Source organism: Prionailurus viverrinus, chromosome C2 (genome assembly GCF_022837055.1).
Source record: "Prionailurus viverrinus isolate Anna chromosome C2, UM_Priviv_1.0, whole genome shotgun sequence".
In the NCBI taxonomy this organism is placed as follows: domain Eukaryota; kingdom Metazoa; phylum Chordata; class Mammalia; order Carnivora; family Felidae; genus Prionailurus; species Prionailurus viverrinus.
This window is the reverse complement of record NC_062569.1, coordinates 64,669,975-64,691,035: the sequence shown is the minus strand read 5'-3', so window position 1 is coordinate 64,691,035 and position 21,061 is coordinate 64,669,975. Positions and strand designations below refer to the sequence as shown.

Sequence of the window (21,061 nt, the reverse complement as noted above, 5' to 3'; positions counted from 1 at the left end):
GGGCCTCTGTCTTCTCAGTGCATTGAAGGAGGTTGGACCAATGGATTGCACAGATCATCATCATCACTGACCAAGTTTTGTATCTGTTGGTTTCATTAGTCCGGAGATTGTATCCTCATTTCTTACTTCGTGTCTGCCACGAAATATATGTGCCACAGGTATATTGAATCAGATTGCATTAGCTTTCTTTCTTCTCAGATACGTGCAGATGCGCAAAGTAAAATAGTGCCCGTTGATCATGTAATTTACTTGTTCGTTCAGTTCATTTCTTCTCAACAAGTGCTAAAGATCTGAGACAGATCATACTTGACGTCTTTCAGAAATGGCAAGGAGCTTGAAACCCCTGAAGAGAGAGTTCAGAGGAATTGAGAAACTTTCCTGAGGCTCAGAGAAGACAGTGGCTATGCTCCCATAGTGGGGCTGGCCATGGGGATATGTCTAGAGAGTCTGTTACACAAGTTTGACACATGGTCATTCGGGGTCTCCAAGGAGCTTACAGCTCAGGAAGAATGAAACAGACACAAACAGATGACTTCACCTTAGCAAAAGACGTTGCATTTGTATGATGGCCACCAAAGGAACAGCAGATTTGCTAAGTTTTCTACTTTCCACAATTTGTTTGGCATTTAGGAAACATGTCTGTTACCAGGTTTTGTTTTTTCACTTCTCTTGGCTAGAATGTCAGTGGTTGATTGATGTACCTTTCCCATTAATGTGACTAATAGAGAACAGTAATATTTATAATATCAATTATGTATTGAGTTCTTACTCTGTGCCAGGTACCAGATTAAGTACTTTATTAGATCCTATTAGATAAGATCAGTCTCATTTAATAGATGACAGAACTGAGGCTCAGAGAGGCCCAGAGTAATGTAAGTAAAGCAAGAGGCTACTGGTTCTAAGACTCATAAGTGGCAGAACCAGGTAAGAGGCTCTGTCCTTTTTTTTTTTTTTTAAATATTTCTTTAAGTTTATTTATTTTGAGAGAGAATGTGAGCAGGGGAGGGGCAGAGAGGGAGAGAGAATCCCAAGTAGGCTCCATGCTGTCAGCGCAGAGCCTGATGTGGGCTTGAACCCACACATGGTGAGATCATGGCCTGAGCCAAAAACAGGAGTCGATGCTTAACCAAGTGAGCCACCCAGGTGCCCCAAGAACCTCTGTTTTTAAGCCAACTGGGCTCACTCAGCGTCTGTACATTGTTTTCAGATAGGCCAAAGGAATGAGTGAGGATAGATCATGGAAAATTAAGGAAGATGGGGGTCTTGTGACAGGCTAACCCTGGTGGATTCAAAGTTCTCACCTAATTTTTAATTTTTATTGACTGGGTTTGTTTTTGTTGTTGTTTTTGTTGTTGTTATTGTTGTTTGCTCAGAAAAGAGTTTTGAGTGCTTACTGTGCACTGTGGGGATGACCCAGTTGCCTGTCCCCAAGAGTTTACAACATCACAGAGGACATGAGGCGTGCCCCCAAACCTCTGAGATATAAGTGCCACCGAAAACTTAGAAACCAGATGATGCAAAGCTTAGTCAAGAGAGATGTTGTCTCTACCTGCAGGGGATGGGTTGGGGAGAGTCGGCAAAGTTTCAGTAAGAGGAAATGTGGAAAGTCTCAGCAGGCGAAGACGTGGAGGATGGGAGGGTATTTAAAGTGACAGAAGATGCCTGGGTGGGGAAAAGACCAGGGCCAAATGTAGAGTTATGTGCATAATTATAATTCAAACACTCAGGTAACCACTACTGAGATCAAGAAAAAGAACTGTGCCAGCCACTTCAGAAGCCGGCCTCATATGCCCCATCTCAGTGCCAACCTCTCAATCCCCAAAATTATCACTATCTTTGTATTTCTTGATAGTTTTATCACCTCAGTGTGCAGCCCTAGACACTAGGGTTTAATCTTGCTTGTTTTATCATTTTCTTACTTGGTATGTATTTTGAGCCCATTTTAATCTACAGATTCTCTTGCATCCTTTTCTTTTCCTTATAATTTTTCTTGAATAAAATCTCAGGCTGTTTGACCTATAGACTTGCCCATGGTCTGAGTTTTGCTGGTTGTATCCTCATGGTACAGTTCAGTATGCCCCTCTGTATTTCCTTCTATAAATTGGGAGTTGGCTTCAGAGGCCTGATCAGATGGAGGCTCAATCCCTAGGACCCATTTGACCAGACAAATGAGTAGCAAGTGAGTATAACTTGAGTAGGAGCTTGGGCCAAAAAGGCATTTTGAGTAGAGATCAGAAATCCAAATGCTATAATCGTGATCTTGGGCTATGTATGGTCCAACTCTCTCTCTCTCTCTCTCTCTCTCTCTCTCTCTCTCTCTCTCTCTCTGTGTGTGTGTGTGTGTGTGTGTGTGTGTGTGTGTGTGTGTAGGGGGCAGGGAAACTAGAAGGGCCACTTTGTAGGTTTTGGAACCAGGGGACAGCATCTTCACAGGTATCTTTTCCAGCCACATATCTACATGGAAGTGACTCTATTGGTCACAATGTTAAAACGGTGGACTAAGGAGTGTCTGAGGTCTTGAAATATTATGCAAATGGTTGGTTGTCTTTTTCTTTAGTACTGTGCTATAAAGTTGCTAAGAATTTCCTATAAATGCTCTCTAAGTAAAACTATGTGATAGGGAATGGTAAGTTCATAGTATACATACTTTTGTGACTAGCATACAAATATCCTGAGTCTAGACAGAAATATGAGTCTTAAATCAAGAAGAATAAAAAGAACAAATCTAAGTAAAAGGAAGAAATCTAAGAAGGTTATATGTTGAAAGAGAGGGAGATTTGTACTTAAGAAAATCTGAAAATACTCACTTTTTCCAGATGGCTTATTGAAAACTGCTACCATAAGTAGAATTTATTCATTTTTATTATTTTTTAAAGTTTATTTATTTATTTATGTAATCTCTATACCCAACATGGGGCTTGAACCCATGACCCTGAGATCAAGAGTCACATGCTCTTCCGACTGAGCCAGCCAGGTGTCCCTACCATGAGTAAAATTTAAATAAGGCAGTGGTCTCACAAGTATTATTTCTTTATTTTTTTTTTAAGTTTATTTACTTATCTTTGTGAGAAACAAGAGAGAGTGTGAGCAGGGAAGGGGCAGAGAGAGAGGGAAAGTCCCAAGCAGGCTCCGGGCTGTCAGTGCAGAGCCCGACATGGGGCTTGAACTCCTGAAACTGAGATCATGACCTGAGCTGAAATCAAGAGTTGGACGCTCAACCAATTGGGCCACCCAGGTGTCCCTCACAAGTATTATTCCTTAGAGGAACTTCTCGGTGTCCTTATTCCCCTTGTGTTGCATTTGAAAAGTAAGAAGGCTAGTTTATAATAATGGCAACTAATATGCACATGGCACTTACTTTGGGCCAGATATTCCATTTTTAGCATTTTATATGTTAACTAATTTAATCTTACAACAACCCAATAAGGTAGGCATTATGACTCTTCCCATTGTATGGACTGGGAATTGAGGCACAGAGAGGTTAAGTTACTTGTTTAAGTTTATACAGCCAGTAAGTGGGGAATGGACATACAAACTTAGGTAGCTGTATCATTCTAGAGCACTACCCCTAGGCTAGAATCCAGGTGGGAGCTGGGGCCAGTGGCTCAGGTATTTCTCTAATAGGGAGGCTACATATCTGTTTTCAGTCTGATATATCTGTTCTTAGTTTCAGGAGAGCTCAGAAGTAAGTCCTGGCCCCACTGCACACTGCAGACAAATGACCCAATACGTGGTCCCTCTTCTTTTTCTTTGAGCCTTGATTTACTCACCTCTGCTGTAGAAGGAATAATAATACTTCCCTTATAGAGTATTCTGAAGATCAGTGAGATTGAGTATTGGAGAATGTGTTAAAAGAAGTAAAATGTTATGTTGGCTATAATTTTAATAATATGCATTATCATCATCACTTCTCTATTTTTGAGGAACTTGTGAAAAGAGCTTCATTTTATTTGAAATATGTGGACTTCTAGAATAAAGAGAGGGGACTTCCTAATTTGAAGTGTTAGACTACCTTGGTGTTAAGGAGAGGAAATTTTCAAATGAACATATTAAGGCTTTCCTGTTTTAAAAGTTTAATTGAAACAACTTTAATAACTCCTTCAAGAAGGCAAAAGCAAATTTAGCTTCAGTTTTGATGATTGTTTTCCCTCACCTGAGCATCACTATCATTAATAGTGGAAGCTCCAACGTTATAGATAAGAGCCATGGATCATCAAGGCTCCACTCGGAAGGTTTAGTTGCCTGAAAAGAGGCCAGGTTTGGGGTGCCTGAGTGGCTCAGTTGGTTGAGCGTTCAAGTCTTGATTTTGGCTCACGTCATGATCCTAGGGTTGTGGGATTGAGCCCCATGTTGAACTCTGTGCTGAACATGGAGCCTGCTTAAGATTCTCTCTCTCTCTGTCTCTCTCTCTCTCTTTCTCTCCCCACCTCTCTCTCCCTCCCTCTGTCCCTTCCCCTCCGCCCCCACTCACACATGCGTTTTCTCTCTCTCTCTCCCCCCCCCTCCCCGCCTCTCAATAAAATAAAATAAAGGCCAGATTTGCTTTCAGTTCCAGTACAGGCCCATTTAACTTTATCTTTTTAGCATTGGTGTTGAACCAGTCCCCAAACATGGCCAACATTTGTGCATGCCAACTGTTGATTTTTAGGGTAAATCAGATTAGAGTTTACAAATATACAAGCATTCCCGAGGGTGGGTGAGGGATGTTGTGGAACAAAGCACTTCACAGTATTTTACATATTACCTTGTTAGTGGGTCCCCGGTATCGGCTGAATATAGAAAGAATAGTGAATTTCATTTTTGCAAAGAATGTAACAATAATTAACCAAGATTGGATTTAAAGACATTAGTAAAATGTCACTTATATTTGATAGTTTTTAAATTTGTCTTAAATGAAATGTTTCAAAAGTACAGATTAACATTTAGGAAACAAAAACCTATGTACCTATGACATCCAGATTTAACAGGTTTTATTATTTAGACCTATATCCTTCTGAATTGAAATAAGAAGCAAAGAAAATGTTACGGGTATATTAAATCCTCTCAGTACCCCTTCCTAATTGCACTCTTTCCCATCCTTGCTCTCTAAAGGTGACTACTCTTCTGAAGTTGTTGTATATTATTTCCTCAATTCCTTTTATGTCCTACTTCTACATATGTCAATGGACAACATACAGGATTGTGCTGTGTATTTTTTAATCTTAAACAAAAATTCTAAGATGTCTTTTTTTTTCACCAAACTTTGTGTTGAGATTTATTCATGTTGATACATGTAGTTCTGATCCATTTATTTTCTCTGTTGTATAGTATTTCATTAAAAATATTATTTATTCATTCTCTGATAAATGGACACTCTTGTCCAGTTTTCTTTACTGTGAACAGTGCTTCAGTGCTCATTCACAATACATTTTCTTATGTAAACTCACCCATCGTTGAGTTTCTTGGGGAATATATTTAGGGGGAGAATTGCTGGCAGTAGTTTATGCCTTCTTCAAGTTTATTGCCAAATATCTTTCCAATGGGTTATTTTAACTCCCATTTCTATCAAGCAGTGCATGAGAGTTCCATTACCTTACTGATACATTATAATTTCTGACTTGCAAAAATTTTCCTAATTCAATGGATATGAAAAAGTATCTTACTGTTTTAATATGACTTCTCTGATTACTGGAAAGGTTAAACATTTATAAAGATTCACTGTAAATTTAGAATTCTTCCTCTGTGAGTTGCCTGTGTATATTCCTGGTTTATTTCCTGTTGGCCTTTGGATCTTCTTCTTTATGTATTTATAGGAGTACTTTGTATATTCTATGTATATCTTCTCCAAACTTGGATTTGTTGTTTAATTTTGCCATTTGTGTAACAAGTTTTAAATTTTAGTGTAGTTAAATTTATTAGCTTTTCCTTCATGGTTTATGCCTTTTATGTCTTGTTAAGATTCTTTTGTGACCCTGAGGTCATAAAGACATTCTTCTGTAGGTTAATATTTTCCTTATTCATATTTAGGACATTAATCAACATAGAAATTATTCTTATGGGAGCTGTGAGATAGAGAACTAATTTTATTGTGTATTTCTTTGTGAATTGCTGGTAGTGCTAGCATTATTTATTGAGGGTTTATTCTTTCTTTACTAATTGTTTTCCATGCCACTCTCGTCATAAACCAAGACCTGTATATGCATAGGTTTGTTTTGGGGGTCACTATTTGGTTCTCTGTGTCTCTTTCTCTGTTAGTACCATACCATTTTAATCTCTCCAGCTTTTTTTTTTTTAAGTTTATTTGTTGAGAGAAGAGAGAGAGAGAGAAAGAACTAGGGAGGGACAGAGAGAGAGAGAGAGAGAGAGAGAGAGAACTGGGGAGGGACAGAGAGAGAGAGAGAGAGAGAGAGAGAGAACTGGGGAGGGACAGAGAGAGAGAGAGAGAGAGAGAGAGAGAGAGAGAGAACTGGGGAGGGACAGAGAGAGGGAGAGAGAATCCCAAACAGGCTCTTCCTTGTCAGTGCAGAGCCCAGTGTGGGGTTTGAACTCACAAAGTAAGATTGTGACCTGAGCCAAAACCAAGAGTTGGATGCTTAACTGACTGAGCCACCCAGGCACCCCTATAATAATTCTTGATATCTGGTTGGACAAGGCTTATTTGCCTATTCTTAATTCTCTTCTGTTATGAATTTTAGGGTCATATTGTCAAGTTCTCTGAGAAATTCTTTGAAATTTGAATTAGTAGATTAGTTTCAGGAAAAATAACATACATTCATTTATTTGGTTCCATATTTATCAAGTTTGGGGATATAATTTTATTGTCTTATAGCCTCCATTTGTTTCTGATGAGAGATGAGTGGTCCTTAGTATGGTTCTCTTAAATTTTGTAAGTCATTTTTGTCTGGCTGCTTTTGACATTCTCTTTTCTTTATATGCTAGCAGCTTGGCTTTATTGTGCATAGATGTGATTTTCTTTGTATTTATTCCTGCTTGGGATTCACCAAATTTCCTCAATCTGTAAATTTATTTTGTTTACCAAATTTGATAAAATTTGTGGCCATTATTTCTTTAAACTTTTTTTTTGCCCTCATTTTTTCTCTAGCCCAACTTTCTGGGCCTGAAATTACATGTATGTTGGATCTTTTGATGTTATCACATAAGTCACTGGGGCTTTGCTCATTTATTAGAAACCTTCCCCCTCCCCTTCATTTGTTCTTCAGATTGGATAATTTCTAGTGATCTGTCTTCAATTTCACGGATTCTTTCTTCTGTCATTGCTATTCTGTTAAGCCCATCCAATGAATTTTTCTTTTATTGAGATTCCCTTTACATTCTTGAGCTTATTATAATAGTTGCTTTAAAATCCTTATCAGTTGATTTTAACATCTTAGAATGAGTCTTCATTAACAATAGCCTTTTCTCTTCAGGATGAGTCACGTTTTTCTGTTTCTATATCCATGTCCAATAGTTTTAGGTGACATTTTGACTGAGATATTGTAGAAGCTCAATTCAGTTCTGTTCAAGAGGTTTTTTTTTTGTTTGTTTGCTTTTTTTTTTTTTTTTTGGTTTTTGAGTGGGCAGTTGATTTGGCTGGACTTAAACTCCAAACTCTGCCTTTCCTGTGGTGGGCAGCTGCAGAAACCTCTGTTGAAGTCACTTTGGTACTGAGTTGCTTTGGAGTGTACCCACGCCTGCATGGTTCAAAGTCAGCCTGTGCAGAATTTGACACTCCTCCTCTGTGGCTCTCCTTTCCAAGGTTTCCCACTTCAGTTTTCAGCTGCTGTGAAAGCCAGGAAGCCTGTTATCTGGTTCACCAAGCCAGCAGGATTATGGATTTTCTGAGTTTTAGTCACCCAACCTGGCTTGGACTTAGTCTGCCTTTAGACAAAAGCGGTGCCATTCTTTTCTTCCAAATGTAGATTACTTTCCATTTCCTGCTTCTTTCTGGTTGTTCTGTAGCCAGTTATTTTTTTTTATAATTGAATTGGTAGTCCTCATCTGCGGGATGGCTGGCAGATCTAATAGGGGCTAGCTACACCACCATCAGTGAAAGCCAGAAATTGGAATCCTAGATCAGTTTTATATAAAGTTTCTCATTTTGTAGTTACCTCAGTTCCATGCAGTTTCTGCCCAGGGCTGCTGGGTACAGTTCTTCTAGTCTCTTTTAAACAGTGTAACTCTTTGAGGCTCTAGGTTATTCGGGGAGTCCAGCTTCCAGGCACCTGCCTCCTATCGTCCTGGGGTCATGTCTGCTAACATTCATGTGGGGACAGACCTGTAATCTCAGCTCTTTTATCCAAGACCAAAACCCCTGGGCGCCTTCAGCTTCAGTTCCAGTATACTCATCTGACTTTCATTTGTTTCTTCATCCTTGCAAATTGAAGGTTTTCCTTCATGATTGCTTTTGTTGTTGCTGCCTTAGCTTTTATCCTTAACTAAGTATTTTTAAAATATGATTACAGTTTATTCAGCAATTCTGTGTTTGTACTGGGAAAGAGACAGCTACATTAGCTTAATCCATTTTGTTTTCAGACATTTGTGGCAGTGTTTTCTTTTTAAAAATTTTTTTTTTCAACGTTTATTTATTTTTGGGACAGAGAGAGACAGAGCATGAACGGGGGAGGGGCAGAGAGAGAGGGAGACACAGAATCGGAAACAGGCTCCAGGCGGGGCTCGAACTCACGGACTGCGAGATCGTGACCTGGCTGAAGTCGGACGCTTAACCGACTGCGCCACCCAGGCGCCCCGTGGCAGTGTTTTCTATAGTGTGTGACATCAGACCATCCTCAGAATTCAATTCTGACTGCTAGTTCTTGTCCTCAGGAGAGGACTGGGCTCCGATGTGGGTACCAGGGACTTGGTCAGAGGCATAACTAACATTATTTCAGCATCTGTTAGAGCCCCAACTCCAAGCCACTCACTTTATATCATTTAATTCTTCCAATTCTTTACTTCCAACAGCATTACCCATTTATAGATTAGGAGACTGAGACTTAGAGATGTAGAGATTTAGAGACTTGTTTCAGCATAAGGAGATTCAGAATTCAAGCTGTTTGACTCAAAATCACATACCTTCAGTGATAGTCTGCTGCCTCCACAGACATTTTTTCTAAGTATGTGAATGGGTAAAAAAAATAAGACTTTGCTGTGTTTATCAGCAGCCATGACAAAATTTGAGGGCTCATTAGCACGGGGGAATGTCTGGAGGAGTCTACACATGTGTTTGCCAGCTCCATTCTTCTCATTGGCGAGATTTGTGGGATATCACAGAAAATGCTCAGTTTTGCCTCAACTCACTCAGAAGGAAGTTGTTTCTTCCTTTGGAGAGAAGTGAAAGGGAGGATTCATAAGAAGTTTAGACAGCTGGAAAGAACTTTAATGACAAAGTCTACATGAGGGAATGCAGGTTCTTCCTGAATGGGGCTGCCATCATAAGATGCAAAGATCAGTTTTAAGAAAAAAGGAAGCAATTATAGTAGAAAATGATAAAGTCAAACCTTTGAATTCACAGTTTAGCTTCTTAATCAACATGTGTTCTTATCAAAACCAACATGCACCCACTAAAACTAATATTTAATATTTTGAGCCAGTGAAAGAAAAATGTTCTTAAAACCATTTTTATTTTGGAAAAAGTATGTATTTTTTTCATGTGCATGCACTGAATCATTGGTGGTCTAAGTCTACCTTACTGAGAAAAAGGTTTACTTAGTTTTTCAAGGAGCACATTATTTGTTCCTATAAATTCATGTGTAGTTAGCTTCCTCTCCTATAGACCCAGCACAATACATAGGTATTCTGCTCTTGGCCATAAAAAAATTGCCCATAAACACAAGATGATGTTATTTTCAGAAGTCTGATCACAGTTTTTAAGCCGTGTTAATTACCTTTTTATTTTAATAAATAATATACCTTTATATTTTAATAAAGAATTTTCCCTGTGGGATTCTTATTGATTTAAGTCAATCTAGTGCTTATACAAAGTCTCTCACATACACTTAATAAACTTTGGAATTAAGAGGGGGCCCTCCCCTCCAAATACAATTGTTTATATGTATTGCCATTAATAGAAGCAGGAGCAAATCTTACTTAGCTGTTTGCTCAGAACATCTAAATTCCCTTGACATTTGGGGTAGGTTTTTATCTCCTGGATGGGGTTGCTTAGAATGTATTGTTTTCTCTGGCATTTAGTGATGCTGAAAGGGGAGTCTTTTTTCCAATAATGTCTCTGTTGTATTCATTTCAGTGTTTAGGTGAGGAAACTGAGCACTAAAGTGACTTTGTCCAGGTTAGTCAAGGCAACAATAGGAGCAAACGAGGCAGTTGTCTCCCGTCAGATTTCTGTGTGACCTTGAGCTAGTCATTTAGCCTGTCTGTGCCCTCAGTTGCCTTGTCTGTCAAAAGGGGCTAGGAATAGTAAAGGCGGTGGAGTTAATGCAGGCGAACCTCCTAGATCAGTGTCTGACACAAAAGCGCCATGCAAGTTTTCTTTTTATTATTACCAGTAACTTCACAGAATGGATGTCTGCAGGAGGCAGGATGGCTCATGGTTCCTGTTGGTTTCAACACTACCCTAGTCCAAGTTTCCTGGATAATAGAGTCTGAGCTAAGGTTGCATGGTGGGCTTTATCCAGCAGCAAGAGTGAGGGTTGAAGGGAAGAGACAGGGAAGGAGCATGAAAGGTGGTGCATTGCCTGGCTGCCATAGCTTCACAAGAAAATCACCCCGTTGCTCAGTCACATAGAAAGCTTCTAGCTTGGCTGTGCTCAGTGCAGTCAGGCAGGGAGGGGAGGGTCATGTGTCCACCAGCACCTTAACTCCCCTGATCTCATAGGCTGTGTAACTCAGTTCCCCATGCTCCCTCTGCCCATACACACAACTCTGGAGGTGACTGGGTTCCAGCTCTAGTGTAGCACTGCTGCCTCAGAATCCAGAAGCCTGAGGATGAGCCAGTGTCTCTGTGGGTCTGGCCAGAGGTGGGTGGAGCTGGGGTGCTGGAGCCACACCAGTTTCTGCTGGACCATGTGCTGTGCATGCTGTGCAGGAGCCCTGCCGTCAGCCTGAAGGAGGCAGAGATGGATGGTGGTGTGAGGAGAAGAGGGGACAGTGGCAGTGATGTGTATCTCCGTGGAGCCCAATGGCAGAGGCTGGGGAGGCGGGCAGTGTGGAACCATCAGTGTGGCCTCTGCCCCGGGACCAGCCTTGCCACTCACCTCTGTAAGCCTCAGTAAGCTTCTGTCCTCAATTCTAAGTGAGATTATCACGCGAATTAGAAGAAATATACGTAACGTGCCTTTAGTGCTTGGCCCAGAATAGGCAATAAATGACAGGGAATACTCTCCTATCTACCTATATTTGAAATAGAGATCACTTTCCCTTAACACTTGTATTTGCCTCTGGAAATAAAACATCCACTTGAATTCAAAGTTATGACTGAGATGAACCAAAGGAGGCTGGTACTACAGCAAAGGGGAATATTTAACCCTAGGGCATGTCAACGGAAATGGCTAAGAAAGCTTATGGCAGAGAAGAGAGGCCATCCAAGGAGGTTAAAGGATTCAGGGAAAATCATGAGAATCAAGAAATGATTCCACTCTAAAATTTGTTTTGTGTAATTATAGATTCTGTTTTTCTTTTTAACTAGGGAAAAGGGAGAACGCATGGTTTCCAACTCTTGTCCCGTGGGCACAGTGAGTCTAGGTTATTTAGCACCATCATCTGCAATCTTGACCCTCAGGGAGGATAGCAGTGTCAGTGTTAGACCAAATGGAGGCTGTGATAGGAAACCAGGAAGGAAGGATAAGCAAACGGGAGATTGCTAGGCTCTGGGGGCCCTAAGGTCAGATCAGATCTGAAACTCAGAGGGGGAGGATAGTGTTTGGGAATCATACTTATAGTTCCTGGAACCATAGAAGTGACAGCAAGTCTGAGTTCAAAGGCTATGCACAGAAGGGACTATGATTCCACAGAGCATCTCCTTTTCCTGATATGGGTACAAGCAGAACACGGAAGCAGAACAGGGGGATGGCTTTCGAGTCAGCCAGAGCTGTGCTGAGAGCTGACTTACTGACCTTCGGACTTGTCACCTTGGTCAGCCTGTCTTGTTATCTGTAAAGGGGGAATAGCAGCCATACCTCCATCATGACCTTGTTGTGAGGACACGTGAAAAGCTCTTGGTGGAAGCCTGGCACACAGTTAGCTCTGATAGCAGTTCACTGTCTTATTTGCTACTGCTTCAGCAGCCTGTGTATTTCTTGCAGGTTATATTCCTCTTGGAGTTCTTTCAACCAGATGGCTTTTCCATCTGAGAGTATCTGTGGTATATGAAGGAAATGTCTTTGTGGCATTCACTGGATAACCTGGAGCTGACTGGTTTCTCAGTAGATAGCTCACTGATGAAGTCATTTAATCAATAAATATTGATTGAGCAGGTGCTCAGCAAGGTGTCAGGAGTAAACAGTCTGGCTCTCACCCTCCCACACCTTAGAGTGTCCTCATCTGGTGGGACGAGGGATGCATCAGCACCTCAGCTCATGATTACTGCTCAGTGGAAGGGCTTCTTAAACTAAGGTTTTGAAAGGGACATCCATGAACCTATGAAAATATATGCAAAATACTGTGTGTCAGGATATATTCATTTTTTTTCTGGGGTTGGGGGTCCATAAATCTCATCAAAGCCACAAAGGGTACTGGACCTAAAAGGGAGCAGGAGTCACTGCCACAGACACAAGGGACACTGTAATGCCTTACCAGCCAGGGAGAGGAAGATGAGGCCAGGGAGATGTGCAGAGAACGGGAAATGCATTAACTGGGCTTGACTGCTTAATGCCTGGTGATTGTTTTTTTCACTCAAAGTCTTGGTGGCTTCTCTCCAAATGGGGGAATTGAGTCCAGAAAATTTCAGGACTGGTTAAATGGGAGAGCCCTAGTCTTAGAGGAGCCCATCCAGGAAGACAGTTGCTAGATGGTACATTAATTTGGGAGCTAACTAAGAGATGAAAGGCAGGATATTTCCTAGCCTGTCAGCCCTGAAAAATACTGAAATGAAAGAAACTTTCCTAAGGTTAATTTTCAGGGGCCACCTGTTAATAGAATTCAAGGGAATATTAGCAACCTAGATTACTTGGGCCTGTAGATGTGTGTGCATTATGACACTGGTTCCTCAAGCTTCCTGAGGTGGGAAGTATAGGTGGCACTGTTTACATTTTACAGATGAGATGCTGAAACCCTGGAGGCTGCGGGTTGCCCAGGTTACACTGATAAAAAGGGTAGAACAACCATGGTCATCTGGCCTGTCCCCTCCACCACGGACATTTAATTATCTGCCCAAGGTGCATAATAAGCCCTCCATTGATATTTGTGGAACTAATGTTCTTTTATTAAAAAAAAAAAAATCAAAGATCCAAGTAAACACCAAGAATTTTTTTAAAATTTTTTTGTTGTGTTATTTTTCTCAAAATATATCATCTGGAATGTAAACTATGATAATATCATTTACTTTATCCAAAGTCAGCTCAACTAAAAAAATATTTATCCAAGGTTTACTGTGTCACCAGAGATTGAGTTCAGTACTTGAATCCACATTTACGATGTTTGCATTTCAAGGAACATCGAGTCAGTTCTGTACAAATCATTGCTATATAATGTGTTTGGGGGAGGTTATGTAGTATGGGTCCACCAATTAATTTCATCATAATGAAAAATGGGAAAACAAGAAATCCCCATGACTCAGTTTGGTTTTAAATGATCTAATTATAATTCATTTCACGTTCAAACATGATTCTTGGTTTGGAAATCCATTCCATTTATTTCTCTAGGTAAGCACAAATAATGTATTGGAAAAAAATATGGGGAACTCTGCATGTTCTGTTAGAAAGGGAAACAAGAAGTAAATCGGTTACCTTCACAAAATGAGTGTTAAGTTTTGGGTTACTGTTGTTCCTTTTTGAACTGTTTTTATTCTATGAGCATGTAAAATGGGAGTGAAAGTCTTCAGTGTCTGTCCCTCCTGCTAGCCTCAGTTCTACTTCTGGCTGGTTAAGTAGCTGGACTTTGGAGCCAGATCGACCAGGGTTGGGTCCAGCTCCATCACTTCCCAGCTGCACGGCTCTGGGCAAGTTGCCCATCTAAGCTTCTCATCTTAAAAATGGGGGTAAGAATAGGACTCAGCTCCTAAGGTTATTGTGAGGATTCAAGGAGATCATGCGATTAATCTTTTTGAATAGTGGCTGGCATTTAGTATGTACTCAGCTAATATTGAGTAATGTTAATATTTATTTTAATATTAGTAGTTATATTTGATAGTCTGATTGTATTTTAGTGAAGGCATTGCATATATATATTATATATAGTGTCTTATTGTATTTTAGCGAAGGCATTGCATATATATATTATATATATATTATTGTATATATATATATGCATTGCCTTCGCTAAAATACAATAAGACTATCAAATATATATATATATTTACTAATATATACAAATATATATATGTGTATATATATATATATATATATATATATATATATATACACACACACACTATCAGATAGGAAAATATCTGCTTCCTTTGATGTCCTATTTTCCAGTGACGTTGAAAATGAAGATCAGAAAAAACTCTAGAGTTCTCTGATTTCACCCCTGAATAACGGGAAGTAATTAAATGTTCCCTGCAAAAAATTTTAATTCTAGTATTCGATACCAGAAAAGAAAAAAAACAACCCTATTTACTTTCCAGATAGAGATGCAAACAAAAATAAAACACAGCTGCCGTTACTGCTCCATGGGCACCATCTCTACTTGGTACCAAGAGAGATAATGATCTTGCAGTATAATTTTATAAGGAGATAATGAAATCAATTACATTATCTCAAGGGTAAACACTGAAGGTCTCATCCCATTGCTGGTTAAGATGGACTGTAACTGTGGCAGCTGCTCACCCACCGTTATAGATTATTTTGGATGAGAGAAAACATCGGCTAATAAGTTAAGATTTGACAACATAGGAGTGTCGATGGCCTTACAGTTTGATATTCAAGAATGAAAGCAGCAATACAATTGATGGATAAAAATTCAACACAAAGCAACCACGGACATGAGTGAAGGCAGTGATAGACAAATAATTTGGTTCATTTTGATTATTAAATTGTAAAGTTTTCACAAAAGCTTAGAAAAAAAATCTGCAAACCGTTTGGGTCCACTGAAACTCCATGTGATCTTATAAAATATTATGAACCACAAAAATAGGCTGAGAAGAAATATAGGAGACTTTGGGGTATGTTTCTATTAATTATAATGACTATAGAGTTAGTAGGATTCCTTCCAAGGTATAGTGGTTGAAGTAGATAACATCTTTTGTTGTTATGATACTTAAACTTTATAGAAAAGATTAATTTATAGACATTCAACCCATTAAATAAAATCAGTAATTATGAACTTCTATAACCAAGTCTGTGAGATTTCAGGGCCAGAAAATCTGCTTTATAAATAAGTGAATTCAACACTGACACAAGTTGCGTGACCTTGGGCAAGTTCCTTATCTAACTCTTTCAGAATAATCATAAATACCAGGTAGTATTGTATTAAATAAGTGTGCTAAAATTGTGCTTATTAGCACATAGTAAAAACTTGAATATAAATGATAAGAGGCTTCCTTTCTGCTTCTTTTCTCACTCTTAAATTTTTTACAAGTTTATATGCTTTTCTTTCTTTTTGAAAAATGATTTTTATTTTAGCTTGATCTAGTGACTCTGTACTATTTATTCCAGTTATCTTGCAGTGTATAATTATTCTAGTCTTTATATCTTAAATTTAACATGCATTTTAACAGACACTCTGTCCAAGAGAAAAGTCATTGGAATAACCCTTGTTTTCCTTTGCTGTGCTAGGAAAGTTGGCAGAGTTAACCATAAGACAGTTTAATCAATAGAAAAGGGCTTACAAATTCATGAGTAGCAACGATATGATGTAATTTCTTACTTGTTTTTCCTTGTCTCATTTCCTTTAAGTTTCTCATTACCTTGTATTTTAAATAAAGCAAAACCTGGCTCACAGTTGGCATCTAGTAAGTGTTTGTTGAATCGAGAAGGAAGGAAATTAATATTTTAATTGTGACCAGAGGCAACAAGCTCCTCGATGGAAGCTGAACAGACAGTCATTAAATTATGCAGATTAGGAAACATCTGCCACCTGCTTCTCGTATTCATATGAAGAACTACTTGGGTTAATTTCTTAGGTTAAAGTAAGTACATTATAAGGGGAAGCTGAGTAATATATATAGCATTTTTTGGTCTATAGTTAAGGTTCCAGTGTTAAAAGGACCTTAGAGGAGATGGCTCAACCTCCTTAGTTTATTACCAAGAGGAGTTACCAAGGCCCTGAGAGTGTAAATGGGCCCATCCCGAGGTGCTGAGCATCAAGAGGAGGTCATTTCCTATTCTTCCCATTTGAATCTTGCCCAAGAGCACTTGTTTTACTGAAACTTCCATCTGTTCCAGGGGCATTTACTTATCTACCAAAACTATATGGAAAGGTAAAGACTGTGGTTGAGAAGATCAGCTTTTGGGTCAGAGAGACCTGGTTTTTAAATCCGTTCACTACTTACTAGCTCTGTGACTTTGGACGCAAATTACGTAATCTCTCTATGCCTCAGTGTTTTTATCTGTAAAGAGGGGTTGATAAACTTCCGTCATCTTCAATGGAAATAACAAAACTTCATAGATTATTATTGATGATAAACATGATAATGTATAAAAAGGACTTATCACCAAGCCAGGTACATATGAAGTGATTGGTACACGTAAACTGTTATTATAATATAAGTGAGAAGTGGAGAAGAAAGTTGAAGGGAAGTGATGTAGGCAAGGATAGGCCTGTGTTTTGCTAATAGTGGGCCATCGATACGGCTGCAAGCTTCCTTACGGCCAACGTGGAGAAAGAAACATGATTGATTACATACTTCACAGAGAACTTTGTCATATTAATTATGTATCTCTGGCCAAACCAGAGCCACATTCCTCCAGCCCAATCTTCTGAATTTCCAAACAAAATCTCTTTCTACCAGACACGGCAGTATAGGTTCCTGAGACTTGACGGATTACAGTAAGGGCTGTCCAAGTTTGGCCAAGACTCTCTTAGCGTTTCCCACAGAGACCCCCAGCTTCTTGATCACACCTGTAGGAGAGAACCTGGCCAAGGGTCTTCCACTCAGCACATGTCGTTCTCAGGAAGGCTTTGGACCTTGGAGGAGGCCAGGAATGAATTTGGGGTTATGTAGCTTATTCCTCTCACCCATGTCAGGAGCTCCTTAACTGCAGGGACCAGCCTTATTCATCTTTACAGATTTCCTCATTGCCTCTCACAGTGAATGGCAGACGCTCAGTAAATGTTTGTGATTTGCAGGAATGAATGGACATGTGTGGTGGAATTGCTGGTATGAAAAACCTGCTGTTTTAGGGCCGGGCTGTAACAGAGCGATTCTTTCCAGCAGTATGAATTTGTCACTCAGCTCTGAGGATGGCGCTCAAGGTTTAAATCTTAGTATTTTAAAGGAAAAATAAAATCTATATGAATATGAACTCTTCTTCCCTGGGTACTGATGTGTAAAGACTTGTGTTATTAAATGTCGAAATGAGATAGAACTGGTTTTCTTCAAAAAGGAGAGAAGTACGATTTGAGCACCTCCAGTATCTTTCAGAATAGGTAGACTAATCATTACCTTTCAAGACATGTACATTATTATAAGTCATGGAAAGTCACGGCCCGAACCTCATGTTTCGAAAAGATAGTATTTACACTTTGCTTGGGATATCACCTACAGAGGAAATGTGGAAAAGGTTATGCTGTCATGAAAATGTCTTAAATCTGCTTATTGAAATTGTTGTAAAATGCCCTAAAATGTCTTTAGAAAATATTTAAAGTTGCTTAATTTCACGTGATATTTTTCCGTGTGTTTGTTAGAGTTAAGTATCAATTTATTTTCTCTGAATAACCATGCCCAAACCAGTCACCCTGGAGTCTCCTCATTTATCCAACTTAATGAAATTGGGTGAAAGCTATGCTGGCATTTATTCAATGTAGTGTTTCTCTTTCGTACTTGCTTGTGATTAAGGATCTCACTCCAATTTAATTTACAGGCTAGGAATCTTTTAAATGTTAAAGAGGAAAATAAATGAAAACATTGTTTGACTAAACTGGGGCTCACACAGAGCTAGTTGACTTGTTTCCATATGCTGTATCTAAGCCTGGATTCATATTGTAGAATAGGGTTTTATTTGACCAAAATAATAAATCCTTGTAACCCCCCTTTTTTTTCCCAGCCCCTTTGCTCTTACCCTGTCTGAAGCCAACATGTCACTGAAAAATGAGCCAAGAGTAAATACCTCTGCACTGCAGAAAATCGCTGCTGACATGAGTAATTTGATAGAAAATCTGGACACACGGGAGCTGCACTTTGAGGGAGAAGAGGTGGATTATGATGTGTCTCCCAGCGATCCCAAGATACAGGAAGGTAAAGACTGGTGGTCTGAGCGAGAAGAGAGTTTCTCAGAGTTGCCTGGCAGAGAGCAGATTTGAAATAACCAGCAAATGATTGATCATCCTTGCTGATGTCCTACCCTGGGCTGAGACCATTTCACTAGCTGTATTCTTGTTGTAGCAGGTTATGATTCTTAAACAGATGCCCATAAAAGGCAAGTTATGCTAATATCGTGTATTCTTACAATATCATTGTGTCCTTGCAATAACTTTATTTACTTGTTTATTTTTTAGTGTGTATTCCTTTCTCTGCTATTTATAAGACTCAAGGATTTAAGGAGCCTAATATACAGACGTATCTCACCGGCTGTCCAATAAAAGCCCAAGTTCTGGAAGTGGAGCGCTTTACATCTACAACAAGGGTCAGAGCGTTTATGGACTCACCTTGTATTGGTCCACGTATACCAATTAACACACTGACTTCCATTTTCCTTCCTCATAGCTATGATATGTTTTTAGCTTTTTTTTTTTTTTCCAAATCTCTTGTCAGTCCTATTCATCTCTCAAGAATTTGCTTTCCATTTAGTCTTGATTCTCATATGCCTTTTTCCTCATTCTGGAAAATGCTTTTTTTTTTTTTTTTAAATACACACCTAAGGCAATTTATAACTTTGATAAATTGCTGAGTGCCACTCCTAGTCCTCCTCTCTCCTCGATTTTCTGTTTAACGTGGGCTCTTGGGGCATCACCATTCTATCTAGACCGTCACATAGAAGCCAAGGAAGAGTTTAGCTTTCCTAATGCTGGTTTAGCAAGAAAATAATGATGCTGCCTGGCTCTTGAAAGAAAAAGAAAAAAAGCCAGGGTGTTGGACCGACCAGTGTCATTACCCAGAGATGGTGCTGAGAGAATACTGCTGGCATCTTCTACTGCTCTCTGATCTGCTCCTGGCACCTGTCCTTTAGGTCTGTTCGTGGGGCCTGAATGCTGGAAGGCGGCTTCCATGAAGATGACTTCATCAAGCAAAGCATCACTCTTTGGTGTGGATTAGACTAGGTTGTGAGGGGAGCCACCATTGCTCTGTTACTGACTGTACATCACAGTTGTGAGTCTGATAAGTAGAGGGCATTGCTACAGGCAGGTGGCCTTTGTCCCCTCAGGTTGAGCTCTGGCCATGGCAGACTAAGGCCACCTTTGCTCCTGCCTCAGGGGAAGTGTAGAACAGCCTTTCTCCAGAGACAGGTTCTGTCTGCCTTTCCTCCTTGTCTTTTGCAGAGTGGCATGTGTTACCTGGGTCCTGATAGTTTTGCTTAGTGGCCTGTCCTGACCTACCTGTGTGTATGTTCTGACTCCGAACACCCACCTTTGTGTGCAGCCTTTCCTTTAGGCCCTTTATATGAAGGGGGGTCTCTACCTCCCTGATATACCACTGAGCACAATGCACTCAGAAATGTCTCTAATGTGGCCTTTGCCTTCTTAGTTTGCCTACCAGCTTTTAGCTTCAGAGGGGGTACGCATGCTCAGAGGGTGAAATGCACAGACTTCAGAGCCAGACTGCATGGTTGAAATCCTGTCTTTGCTTTGTGATCTCCAACAAGTTACTTAATCTTTCTGTTTGTCAGTTTTCACATGTGAATAATGCTAAATAATGGATATAACGGTGCCCACCGTATAGGTTTCTTATGAGGACTTAATAATAATAATAATAATACACAGCATTATGCAAGGGTATTGCATATTGTATTGTTAGGGAGCAAGAATGTTCTGTCTGTTTCCAAGATCCTCCTAGCTGGACTAAGACTCAAATTGACATGAGACCCATTAACATGGGTCAAATTTGCTTTCGTTAAGTATGGGCAATCCACACAGACGTGGAAATTCCAAAGACAGGCACGTCTGGGACTTCAAAGAGAAGGAATGCAATTCACGGGGAGATGACAAAGAGCAAATGTTTGGTAACAAATGTTTACCAGGCCACTTGGAAATAGTGGGACATATGGAGGACTTTGATCAAACAGGCTTTGATAGTTCTTCCCTGTCTACCATAGCTGGTTCATCATATAATCTGTGATGGTGGCTCTCCTCCTGGAGCAGGTCCTCTAGCTCAATTCTTTCTACGTGCTTGAGGGGGAGGTAAAGAGCTTTTCCTGGATCTGCTGGGTTTCGACTGGTTTTTAACTCAAAGTAGTCTTCATGACAAAGTGGCCCATCTTGGGGTGGCCCATCCTTGGCCCTTATAGTATTACATAAGCATACACTAATAGTACATATTATTATTAATAGTAGGTGTCTCCTAAGGTTATTCACAAAGATAAATAAATATTCAAGACCCCCAAACCAGGGACTTCTCTGTGCTTGGACTCTTCTTCTGTTAGGTGAATTTGGTTTAGTCCTATTCTAATCTGAGTCTGTGTGAGAAAGCTAAGGATCATCTTTTTAAATTTCTTTTTAATGTTTATTTATTTTGAGAGAAAACGAGAGACAGCACACACGTGCATGCAGGAGATGGGCAGAGAGAGAATCCTAAGCAGGTTCCGCACTCTTACTGCAGAACCCGATGTGGGGCTTGATCTCACACTGTGAGATCCTGACCTGAGCTGAAATTAAG

The 21,061-nt window shown here is 39.8% G+C and overlaps 1 protein-coding gene and 1 non-coding gene across 5 annotated transcripts in view; one reads left to right on the top strand and one right to left on the bottom strand.

The window, feature by feature from the left end:
• PLD1 (phospholipase D1) overlaps positions 1 to 21,061 on the top strand; it is a 206,978-nt gene that overhangs the window by 58,152 nt on the left and 127,765 nt on the right. For all 4 annotated transcript variants that reach the window (XM_047874310.1, XM_047874311.1, XM_047874312.1 and 1 more), the window contains exons 2-3: positions 18,297 to 18,487; positions 18,748 to 18,875. In XM_047874310.1, coding sequence (XP_047730266.1) covers positions 18,328 to 18,487; positions 18,748 to 18,875 — 288 coding nt within the window. In that variant the 5' untranslated portion in view covers positions 18,297 to 18,327. The remainder of the gene's footprint in view (positions 1 to 18,296; positions 18,488 to 18,747; positions 18,876 to 21,061) is intronic.
• TRNAK-CUU (transfer RNA lysine (anticodon CUU)) lies at positions 2,904 to 2,976 on the bottom strand. The gene has a single exon. It is a non-coding gene; the product is annotated as a tRNA-Lys (tRNA).